At 41.7% G+C, this 12,409-nt stretch overlaps 1 protein-coding gene across 2 annotated transcripts; it reads left to right on the forward strand.

Annotated features, from left to right (window-relative positions):
- The first annotated feature begins 1,188 nt into the window (after positions 1-1,188).
- Positions 1,189-5,264, forward strand: RPS23 (ribosomal protein S23). Of its 2 annotated transcripts, XM_011996471.1 has the most exons (6): positions 1,189-1,486; positions 1,970-2,129; positions 3,298-3,418; positions 3,561-3,638; positions 4,509-4,595; positions 4,691-5,264. In XM_011996471.1, exons 1-5 carry the CDS (start codon positions 1,483-1,485, stop codon positions 4,557-4,559), a joined length of 414 nt encoding a protein of 137 aa, XP_011851861.1. In that variant the 5' UTR covers positions 1,189-1,482; the 3' UTR covers positions 4,560-4,595; positions 4,691-5,264. The 2 variants fall into 2 exon arrangements, with proteins under 2 accessions (XP_011851861.1, XP_011851860.1); XM_011996470.1 differs by lacking the exons at positions 4,509-4,595; positions 4,691-5,264 and having other exon boundaries at positions 3,561-3,756.
- Positions 5,265-12,409: the final 7,145 nt, after the last annotated feature.

Below are 12,409 nucleotides of genomic sequence, written 5' to 3' on the forward strand. Positions count from 1 at the left end.
TCTTATTTTGCTACCAACTCCCATGCTCAAAACTTTACAATGGCCTTAAATCACCAGAAGAGTAGAAAAAAAGGCTTTACCATGGCCTACAGGCTCCACATATTCCTGTGTAATTCTCAGACCCCATCTAGTGCCACACTACTCCTCAGTCACTAAGCTCCCCTTCTTCACTGATCTTTCAGTTCTTAAAAAGCACTAGCCCCTTCTACATCTCGAGATGTCTCCTTAACCTACCCTATCCAGAGTAGCCACCCCCATTCCCAAGTCACTATCACCCATCCAGCTATATTTTCTCTATAGCGCTACAGTATGTAAAATGATCTATTTAATTATTTAATTTACATCTATCTGTCTATCTGGTCTGTCCTCTCACACTTAAAATATAAACTCTATCAGAGCAGAAACCTTCACCCTCTTAATTTAACTGCCATATTCCTGGTACCTACAACAGCGTCTGGCACATGGAACGCATTTTTTAAAATCCTTGCTGAGTGAACCAATATCCCAGAAACCTCTCATAGCTAGTTCATCTTACAGGAGAAACAGTATTAGAGTTAATTAAATGGCCAGGCGCGGTGGCTCACGCCTGTAATCTCAGCACTTCGGGGGGCCGACGCGGACGGATCACTTGAAGTCAGGAGTTTGAGACCAGACTGGCCAACATGGTGAAACCCCGTCTCTACTGAAAATACAAAAATTAGCCGGGCACGGGGGCGGGCGCCTGTAATCCCAGCTACTCAGGAGGCTGAGGTGGGACAATCGCTTGAACCCAGGAAGTGGAGGTTGTAGTGAGCCAAGATCACACCACTGCACTCCAGCATGGGCGACAGAGTGAGACCCTGCTTCAGAAAAAGAAAAAAAAAAATTAAATTAAATGACTCGCCAGTCCAAATAAGCGGCAGCTTTAGGGTTAAAGGCGCAGTCTGGCTCCAAAGCTTGGGGTTTTAGTTACTATATTACATTGCTTCACTACATTTTACAATTTACTGTGCTGCTTGTGAGCACGAATTAAGGCTCAGAAGTCTAATTTTCCAGACTACTCGCAGGACTCCCGCCCCAGTACTCTCTACAGATTCAGCTCACCGACTCCTTCCTCCTTGGACCTAGCTCCGCCCAGCCCAGCCCCGCGACCTGCTCGACGTAGCTTCGGCAAGGGCACCTACGCGGTGAGCGGGTCCCATGCAAAGCATTCTGGGATTGGTAGTCCATGTTCCTCCGGTCTCCAGCATTCTCATGAAAAGGGGGGAAAAAACCCATGCAAATTAGATATCTCTGAATTTCGCGCACATTAAATAAGACGCAGATTCTAGCTCAGGAAAGTGATGTAAACACGTTGTTTTCAAAGGAGAGACTCCAGCCTCGGGTCAGGCGCGACGCAGACAGCGGCGCGGGGTCCTTGACTGGGCGGGGCTTGCTCGCGGTGGTTTGTGGCTCCTTCCTGCGCTGCTTCTCTCTTTCGCTCAGGCCGGTGGCGCCGACAGGATGGGTGAGCTGACCTGGCCAGTCTAAGGGCGCCGCAAGTGGGACTTGGGGTCTTAGGGACTGGCGGGCGGATGCGAATAGAGTAGGGAGGGGGATGCCACGGCGAGGCTTCTTGGCGGAGAGGCTCCATGGCGGAGGGCCGGGGAAGCGCCGCTCTGGGCCGCACATGGTCCGGCGTGGAAGGGGCGCGTGAGGCGTGGAGGCCGCCGAGGTCGGGGTACCGAGGGACACAGGGAGGCCGGCGCTTCCTCCCAAGCATTCGAGCGGGGCCTAGTCCTTTGGGAGAACACATTCTCCGGAGCTCTCTTCGAACGTTCGTTAGTCGGTTCAGGGGAACCTGAAGGCCAGATGTTTGGCTCACAGGCCAGTAAATAGTACGAGAGCCAATAGGCTTAAGGGTTTATTCCAGATGAGGCGAGTGTCTTAGAAGATGGGAAACATGTAGATGGCGTGTTTTTGCAGAAGAACTAAAATAGTTAATTTTCAGGCAAGTGTCGTGGACTTCGTACTGCTAGGAAGCTCCGCAGTCACCGACGAGACCAGAAGTGGCATGATAAACAGTACAAGAAAGCCCATTTGGGCACAGCCCTGAAGGCCAACCCTTTTGGAGGTGCTTCTCATGCAAAAGGAATCGTCTTGGAAAAAGTGTAAGTCCATTGCTTCCGTCAGTTTTAGTTGATTATAGGAATTCGAGACATAAACTTACGAATTCTTATCTTAAAAGTAGTTACAGGTTTTTGTGTAGTAGCGTTCATTTGGGCATTACGGGGTAAAATTGCAAAGCGTTTATTTTGTTTAAAAGTTGGTAAAATTAGTGTGTGGGAATTACGTAGTTAAGGTTTTTACTTAACGTTGGCCTGGGAGGAATTGGAGAAGATACTAACGATGAAGTAAAGGACACAAACACTTTTACTGTGGGAGCTGTTACAAGTAAATGTCACGTGTCAGCTATTGAATCTGCAATCAAATGATTTTTCGACTTGATAAAGGTAAGGTGAAAAGAAGTGACTTGAATCAGAATTAACTGAGGTCGTACACCTAAGATTGAGACATGAAACTGCCAGTACTTGACTGGTTTTGACTTTCAAAAATGATAATTTCACATAGTTCAATCGTATTTGATGGTAGATCCATTTGAACTCAGACTTTCTAATTTTTTTTTTTTTTTTTTTGAGACAGAGTCTAGCTCTGTCGTCCAGGCTGGAGTGCAGTAGCGCCATTTCGGCTCCCTGCAACCTTAGCCTCCCAGGTTTAAGCAATTCTCCTGCCTCAGCCTCCCAGGTAGCTGGGATTACAGGAGCCCACCACCATGCCAGCTAATATTTTGTATTTTTAGTAGAGATGGGGTTTCGCCATGTTGACCAGGCTGGTCTCAAACTCCTGACCTCAGGTGATCCGCCCGCCTCGGCCTCCCGAAGTGCCCTGATTACAAGCATGAGCCACTGTGCCCAGCCCAGACTTTCTAATTCTTATCTTAGTTTTTTTTTTGAGACAGGGTCTCTAGTTATACAGGCTGGCAGTCTTGACCTCCTAGGCATAGATCCTCTCACGTCAGCCTCCCAAGTAATTGGGGCTACAGGCCCATGCTGCCACTCCAGTCTAATGTTGTAACTGTAAAAGGTCTAGAAATTTCCCCCATTGTGCTAATGAAATTAAGACTGGCAGAAAACTTGGTTGACATCACAGGACTTCAGCTCAGCCATTTGAGGTTAGATTGAAAAGATAGAAACAGTTTCTCAGTAGTCTCTAGTGAATGTGAAAAAATTATCCTTTTTCAGAAAGCCAGCTCACTCTGCTATGCCTTTTATATTTCAGAGGAGTTGAAGCCAAACAGCCAAATTCTGCCATTAGGAAGTGTGTCAGGGTCCAGTTGATCAAGAATGGCAAGAAAATCACAGCCTTTGTACCCAACGACGGTTGCTTGAACTTTATTGAGGTGAGTATTTCAACTGTTTTGTACCTTCTGTTCTTGGGGTGGGCTCCCTCACATTTTTATCTGATGCAAGGGAGTTTCCTCACATGAAAGTATTTTTGTGATTGCCATTGACACTAGAAATAAACTTTTTATTTTATTCCAGGAAAACGATGAAGTTCTGGTTGCTGGATTTGGTCGCAAAGGTCATGCTGTTGGTGATATTCCTGGAGTCCGCTTTAAGGTTGTCAAAGTAGCCAATGTGTCTCTTCTGGCCCTATACAAAGGCAAGAAGGAAAGACCAAGATCATAAATTTTAATGGTGAAAACACTGTAGTAATAAATTTTCTTATGCCAAAAAATGTTTGTATCTTATTGTCCCCCGTTCTCACCACAAAGATTGTGTTCTTTACCATACGTCCCCCGCCTTTTTTTTTTAATCCTAAACCAGCGAACACAGGACCTGTACCAATTTTAGGAGATGATAAGACAGGGTTGTTTCAGGATTCTCTAGAGTTAATAACATTTGTAACTTGGCACAGTTCCCTCATCCTGTGGAATAAGAAAATGAGATAGAGCTGGAATAAATGTGCAGTATTGTTGTATTACTTGAACAACTTTAATGCAACTTCAAAAACTCACTTAAATTGTAGTGAGATGCTTTCTTTTTAATTCTTGGTATTTTCCATATCTGGTGTGACACTTCAAGCAGTTACCAAGTTTCATGGCACATAGATAATCTTAGGTACCCTTGGAAATGCACATTCTTGTATCCATCTTTCAGAGACCCAGGTGATAAATAGTAACCTCAAAATTGCTCCCCACTCTTGTTTAAAGGTGTCAGGATCTGTGTTGTAATGTGTCTATGTTACTGTGTTTAGGATACAGGCACTGGATCATTTAGATGATGGAAGTATATGTCAGGCAAGGGAGATCAGGTATATGACAAGACTGATGTTTTCAGTATCTTCTCATGAGGTTGTCAGCGACCTTCATGTCTTCAAAGACGAGTCAGCAAATGAAGTAGTTTAGAGATAAGACTGGTTGTGTTTTGATAATTTAAGCTAGGTATTCAGTACATGTGGATTTTGCTCTCCACAAATACTTTTTACAGAATTTTCATGGATACAGTGGCATGGTTGAAATGAAGCTATTAGCCTTCTGATTTAAATCTGATATAAGAAACTCCTGGTAACAAATAGTAAATATGGATTAATTAGCCCTTTGATCAGAGCCTAGCTTTACATTGTTTAGGATCTTTGGAAAACAATTGGTTTGGTTGCCCACTTTCTGTAGGATCAAGAGCAGAACCTTTGCCGTGACACAGAAGAATCCAGGTTGTGCTTCATCCCTGCATATTCCAGCCTTAGCCTGCCATTTCTCCCGTTGGCTCTGTGCTCCAGCAACACTGGTCTCAGCTGGTCATGCTCCAACTTGTGTTCCACATCCATCCTCAGGACCTCTGTTACTATGGTGCCTTGCTTGTCGCCCGCTCTTCAGAGCTCCTATTTTCCAGCACACTTGGGTTTATCTCTTTATGCCAATGATGATGCTGCTAGTCTCTCTCCACAAGGGCGGAAAGGCTGCTTGTTGGTTTGTACCAGCGTTTCCCAACGTGTAGCTGCAGTCAGTATTTGACTAAACCGTTCCCAAGGGCTCAGCAGATGCTTTCGGATGGGCCTTAATTGACCCAACCCTTTGTCATGCGAGAGAGATTGCTGGGCCTCGTTCACCGGGCCAGAACCAGGGAAAGAGGCCGCGGTAGCAGCGCGGTTCCAGGCCCCGGACGTCAGGCGCGGGGCGGGCAGCTCTCGCCCGGCGGTGGGGTCCTTGTGATCGCAGGGCGGGGCGCACCAGGAAGGGGCTGGGACAGCGCGGACGCCCAGGGTCTTGTCCCGGTTCCCCTGCTTTCTTTGACACGTCAAGACACCTTCGAGGATGGCTCGCAGCTGTACCCTGCACCCGGGACGCCCTTTTCACTTGCTAAGCAGTTCTACCTGAGGCCCAGGGGCCGCCAGATTGACCCATAAATAATCTCCGGCGCCTGAGATCCAGAAGCGGCTGAGCCTGATCTTAGTGCCTTCTCCTTTCTGTGTGGCCTCCCAACCTCTTTCACCACGGCCATGTGTCCGAGGCCCCTTCCTTCATGTATCCATCATGAAATGGATGCCTGGTACTTTGCTGGGCCTGACTGTGCAAGCCCAGGTCTATGGTGAGAGCAACAATACACTCACCTTGGGCACAAAATGTATGCAAAATTCCAGCAGCTTTTTTTTTCTTGGTAGATGTAGAAAAGCTAATTCTAAAACTTCCATGGAGGCTGGGAAGGGTGGCTCACGCCTGTAATCCCAGCACTTTGGGAGGCCGAGGTGGGTAGATCACCTGAAGTCAGGGGTTCGAGACTGGCCTGGCCAACATGAAGAAACCCCGTCTCTACTAAAAACACAAAAATTAGCCGGGCGTGGTGGCGGGCGCCTGTAGTCCCAGCTACTCGGGAGGCTGAGGTTGCAGGGAGCCAAGATCGAGCCACTGCACTCCAGCCTGGGCGACAGAGCGAGACTCCATCTCAAAAAAATAAAAATTAAAAAAAAATGTATATGGAAAGACAACTAGAATAAATAAAACAATTTTGAAAAAGGAATAAAAGTGGAGGAATCATAAAACTTGATTTTATAGTTAAAGTAATCAAGACTTGGAGGAGGGACAGAAATACAGATCAACGAAATAAGATAGAGAATCCATAAATAGACATTCAGAAGTATGGCCAACGGATTTATCTTAAAACCAACAGAGGAAGAAGAGTTTCAATAAATGATGTGGACTTCCATTTGTCAAAAACCAAAACAAACAAAGGAACCCCAACCTCACATGTAATACAAAATTAACTCAAAATGGATCATATATCTAAATGTAAGGAAAGCTATAAAACAAAACATAGACCATCTTTACAACCTAGGTTTATGTGTAGTTTTTAGACATTACACCAAAAGCACATGCCATAAAAGAAAAAAATAGATAAATTGGTGGATTTCATCAAAATTAAACTTTTTCTCTCTGAAAAATCCTGTTAAGCTGGGCGCTGTGGTTCATGCCTGTAATCCCAGCACTTCGGGAGGCTGAGTTGGGAAGATATTAATAGTTTGAGGCCAGGAGTTCAAGATCATCCTGGGCAGCAAAGCCATACACTATCTCTACAAAAAAATTTTTTTTTTAATTAGCCTGGCATGGTGGTGTGCACCTGTAGTCCCAGGTACTTGAGAGGATCAGAGGATTGCTTGAGCACAAGAGTTTGAGGCTGCAGTGAGCTATGATTGCACCATTGCAATCCAGCCTGAGCAACAGAGTGAGATCCTGTCTTAAAAAATACAAAATAAAAATTCCTGTTAATAGGATGACAAGACAAACCACAGACTGGGAGAAAATATTCGCAAAACACTTATCCAATAAAGGACTTACATCTAAAACAGAATTCTCTAAACCAAAAGTGAGAAAACACAATCCCATTACAAAATGGGCAAATATACATCTCTTCACAAAAGAGATGGCAAATAAGCACATGAAAAGATCAAATCATTAGCCATCAGGAAAATGCAAATTAAAACCACAACAAGTTATCACTATAACCTAGCTAAAGCTAAAGATGCTGATAATATCAAGTACTGGTGAGAAAGGAGGGTAACTGCATCTCTCATGCATTGTTGGTGGAAAAGTGGTACAGTCACTCTGAAAAAGTGGTACTTAACAATATGACCCAGAAATTGTACTCCTGGGTACAGGATTGAAATACAGCAATGAAAATATATGTCCACACAAAAACCTGTACATAAATATTCATGGCAACTTTATTTGGACAGTCAAGAAATAGAAAAATCCTAAATATCCTTCAATGGGCCAATATATATACTGTGGTATATCCATAAACGATATACTACTCAGCCAGATTGTTACATAAAACAACTTCTATGAATTTCTAGGGTAGTATGCTGGGTACCAGAAGCCTATCTCAAAAGGTTGTATCTGGTATGGATTCGTTTATATAACACTCTTGAAATGACAAAATTATAGCAATGAGAAGAGATCAGTGATCACTAGGGATTAAGAATGGGTGCAGAGTCTGATGATAGAGAAAGGATAGTATGAGTGAGTTTCTTTGTGGGAATGAAACACTTCTGTGTCTTGATCTTGGTGATGTTTATGGAAATCAATACTTGCAGTGGAATTTCGTAGTACTATATACACAATAAAAGCATGCAAAAATTGGTGAATGAGTAAATTCTGTAGTTAATAGTTCTGGACTAATATCAATTCCCTGGTTTTGAAAATATACTCTGGTTATGAGAGATAGCATTTGGGGAAGCTGGATAAAGGGTATACACAAACTATTCTATTTTTGCAACTTCTTGTGTGTCTTATTTATAAATAAAAAGTAATGTATTAACATATATGTGTGTATATATATAAAATTTATGAATGGGTAGTTAATTTAGTCTGTTATTTAATCTGTATTCTCTTTATTTGCCTAGCAAAGCCCAAACCAATCAGAAATTGTTATAGCAAAAAGAATCAGGAGATCACTTAGTTCTGTGGTCCCCAAACCCAGGGACATCAGAATTCCCCTGGGAAACCATCTTGAGGGTATCCAGGAGAAATCGGTCAGGTAGTTCTTATGTAGCCACCTCCTGTTTTCTCCATTTGTGGGAATAACTGCTCTTATCTTAGCAGTTGGAAGCTCAAATAAGGCAGCTCTTAAGTATTTTAGAAATAATTTGCCCAAGTAATTGGCACAGCTCAAATCAGAACAATAGTCTATTCTCCAAATGGAATTGTTTCTGTCAGAAACACCCCATCTCAAAATGACAAACACTGCCTTACAGGTAGCTACTTAGTAAAATTAGGCACAAATTTATCTGGGAATTTAGTAAGAGTTTTTGTTCTCTGTTTTGTGAAGGGAAGAGGAATAAATTTTCTGTGTATTTGTATGAAAATATTGAAACACTCCATTTTTTTTACTGATGTTCTGAAAAAGTTTCAAAAGTCTAAACACACAATGCCTCAGATAAATGTGGGCTTTTTTCTGTTATTTTTTGGTGGCACTGAGAGAGACACTTCTAATTTGACAGCTATAAAAATTCAAATGTGTATCTGTGTGTGTATTGAATTCCTGTATTCCATTCCAGGAAAATGTCTAGTTGTAGGATTGGTCATTATGGTCACACTGTGGATAATATTCCTGGAATCTGTTGGAAGGTTGTCAAAGTAGCTAGCGTTTTTCTTTATTGGCTTTGCATAAAGCCAAGAAAAGAGATTATGATAATAAATTACCATAGTGCAATAAAATTTTCACTAACAGTAACTTATGTAATCTTTATTTTAACCTATAAAATTTATGTCAGTGGATTATTTAAGCATTAACTCACATTCTCATGCTACTGTAGTTGGGGGACTGTCTTTGCTGGTTATACTGAGCAGTCTTCGTTTCTAACACAAATCCTGTCCTTATTGTTTGGTAAAGTGATGTTATGTTAGTACCTGAGGAACAGAAGTGGATTTTATAGGTTATTAATTGTCACAGTAATGTCACCACAGAAGGTCTAGAGCAAACCATTAAAACATTTAACAATTAAATGTTTTAAAGCATAAATTGTCTCATAGGAGAAAATAGTTTTTTAGAGTGACACATTTGAAGGGAACCATGAGTGACAAATAACCAATATTTTCAAATATGCACATGCCCAGTCGCCACCTCATTCAGATGGTCACTTAAGCCTCTAATATATGATGCATATCTTCAAAAACAAGGGAGCCACTCACACACAGCTCTCAGATGTGTGTAATGAGCACCATCAAAATTCCTTCCTTTAATACACTCTGCTTTCCAGCTGACCTGAAGCTTGCAAACAGCAATTCTGATGGTAAGGAAGGTAAGGAGGAAATCAAAGTCCCCAGGTCACTAGTCAGATCTAGCCACAGAAGTACCAGCCCCTTTTATCAGTGATCTGCTTATTTGTTGGCATGAATTCTGTTCTATAATCTAGTCACAGTGTGGGATAAATTTTTAAATCTAGCCTTCTAAAACTCTTTTTTTTTTTTTTTTAAGACGGAGTCTCACTCTGTCATCCAGGCTGCAGTGCAGTGGCGGGATCTCGGCTCACTGCAAGCTCCACCTCCTGGGTTCACACCATTCTCCTGCCAGCCTCCCCAGTAGCTGGGACTACATGCGCCCACCACCACGACTGACTAACTTTTTGTATTTTTAGTAGAGATGGGATTTCACTGTGCTAGCCAGGCTGGTCTTGATCTCCTGACTTCATTATCCACCTGCCTCAGCCTCCCAAAGTGCTGGGATTATAGGCGTGAGCCACCACGCCCAGCCTAAAACTCTTTTGTTATCATTTATTAGAAATAGAAGGCTGGGCAGTGGCCCACGCCTGTAATCCCAGCACTTTGGGAGGCTGATGCAGCGGATCACCTGAGGTCAGGAATTTGAGACCAGCCTGGCCAACATGGCAAAACCCCATCTCTACTAAAAATACAAAAAATTAGCTGGGCGTGGTGGTACACACCTGTAATCCCAGCTACCCGGGAGGCTCAAGTGGGAGAATCACTTGAACCCAGGAGGCAGAGGTTGCGGTGAGCCGAGATCACACCACTGCACTCCAGCCTGGGTAACAGCGCGAGACTCCCTCTCTAAAATAAAAAAAAAGAAAGAAAAAGAAAAAGAAAAAAAGAAATAGAACAAGGGGCTACATTGCTTGACTGTGCTAAAAGTGTAGGACATACAGAGCAAACCCAAATTTCAAAGTGTGTATGTTAATGGATGTATTATAATGCTTACTTACCTCTTTCAGCAACCAGCTAATGTTTACATTTGTACAATAATGGGCAAAGTAAGACGTGCTTTAAATAATTTTTCATTTCAATCACAGCTGAGAACAGTAGAAAGAACTGTTACTTTTTAAAATGTATCTTGTCCATTTCTTGCTTTGGAAACTGGTATTAAATAGATTTTGTCGTATCTTTTTTCTCCAATAGCTTTATGAATTTATCCAGCTTATAAGAAGATTTTTTTTTTCTATACAGTTTGACAACTTTAGGTACTCTGTTTGTGTGTGTTTGCAGGTAGTATGACCACTTTTCCCCTCCACAAGTTCCTAATAGGTTCCAACTATTTCTCTAGGATCTTAATTACAGTATACAATAGTTGATTTTGTTTGTTCTGTATTTTACACATTTTCTTATGTTTATGTGTGTATAATTAAGTATTTTTTTCCTTATCAACATACTCATCTTCCTCCTGCCTGTGTGTGTGTGTGTTTAAGTAATGGAAGAAAGCCATTGTGAGTGGAATTTATTTGCCAGGATTTCCATCAATGGATAGGGTTTGGCCCATAGGTGGATTTTAGAGGGACTAGTAACACCTGAAACTATATGCAGAATTTTCCGATTATGTGTGTATATTTGTGTATATGAGTTCCTAACACAAGAAACCAGCTACTATTTCAACCTGCACAACAATGAGGATTTAGTCACATATTACATAATTTTCCATTTTAATCACAGTTGAGAACAACTGAGAGAAGCGGACTGTGGTTTGACATGGTTTATGAGTGTTCCCAGTGTTGTCTAGTTCTGTAGATGATCCAGCCTGAAGAACCTGCAAAATGCACATTTTACATTCTGCTTTTATTTCATGGCTGCCCTAATTATGGTCATTTTAGAGAAAAGTTCCCCATGCTGTTGGTAAAGATAGAATTAGAAAGAGGGCACAAAGCCTCACCCTCAGGAATAAAAGCAGAGGACAAAAACCCAAAGATATTTTTAACATCTAAGAATGGAAGGAATAAATCAAATAAAAATGTTCAGTATGCACCTGTAAAAACAAATGACATGATGTCTGTTACTGCTTAAAAGTATTTGAGCACAGTAAGAAAAAAAGTGTTAAGTGAAACAAATATGGCAAAATCTTGGTAATTGTTGATTCCAATTTATAGGTATGTGAGGGTTAATTGTACTATTTTCTCTATTTTTGCATATGTTTGAAATTTTCCATAATTTTTTTAAATTACATATTCTAATTGTTTAACTGCATATTCTCTGGTTAAACTGAACCAGAACATGGACAATCTGCTCTTATAGGAGCACAGTGGACATGTGGGGGCAATGAAGTCACAAGGAGACAGTGACAAAGAGAAATTTAACACTCTGAGAAAAATATAACATATTAAGAAGAAATGAAGCTGAGGATCCAAGAAATCTTAGCAAGACAAGAGAAAAATGTTTAATTCAGTAATTAAAGCAAAGTAAAATAATTTTCAAAGATTTAAGAAAATGATAAAACACAGACTGCTGCTGGGAATGTAAATTGCTATATCCTTACTGGGGAACAATTTAGTGACATGATCCTATATCCTTTGATCTGTTAATTCCGTTAACAGTGTAACCTAAAGAAACAAAATGTGAGCATAGGTTTCTGCCTACATTTCTTTTTTTTTTTTTTTTTTTTTGAGACGGAGTCTCGCTCTGTCCCCCAGGCTGGAGTGCAGTGGCACGATCTCAGCTCACTGCAACCTCTGCTCAAGCAATTCTCCTGCCTCAGCCTCCAGAGTAGCTGGGACTATAGGCATCCGCCACCATGCCCTGCTACTTTTTTTGTATTTTTAGTAGAGACAGGGTTTCGCCATGTTGGCCAGGCTGTTCTCGAACTCCTGACCCGCCCACCTCGGCCTCCCAAAGTGCTGGGATTACGGGACAGCCACTATGCCTGGCTCATTGCATTACATTCTGAAAGCTCTTTGAGGGTAGGGGCTTTGTCTGCCCTATTGACCACTATATTTCTAGAACAGTTCCTGACAAGAAGTAAATGCTGAAATGAATGTATGTTAAATAAACAGTGAGGAATTAGAAAAGACCAAAACTCAAACAATAGGATAATTATTTGGTACATTTTGGAATAGAGGAAATCCTAGCTAGTCATTTAAAATAGTATTTTCAAAGAACATTAAATGACATGAGAAA

The sequence above is a fragment of the Mandrillus leucophaeus genome, unplaced genomic scaffold, assembly GCF_000951045.1.
Source record: "Mandrillus leucophaeus isolate KB7577 unplaced genomic scaffold, Mleu.le_1.0 Scaffold515, whole genome shotgun sequence".
Lineage (NCBI taxonomy): Eukaryota > Metazoa > Chordata > Mammalia > Primates > Cercopithecidae > Mandrillus > Mandrillus leucophaeus.

What these genes read in the sequence shown, in the direction of transcription:
- RPS23 (XM_011996470.1), top strand. An exon ending in GGAATCGTCTTGGAAAAAGT is followed by an intron (nt 2,130 to 3,297) that starts GTAAGTCCATTG and finishes TTTATATTTCAG; the next exon opens with AGGAGTTGAAGCCAAACAGC. An exon ending in GTTGCTTGAACTTTATTGAG is followed by an intron (nt 3,419 to 3,560) that starts GTGAGTATTTCA and finishes ATTTTATTCCAG; the next exon opens with GAAAACGATGAAGTTCTGGT.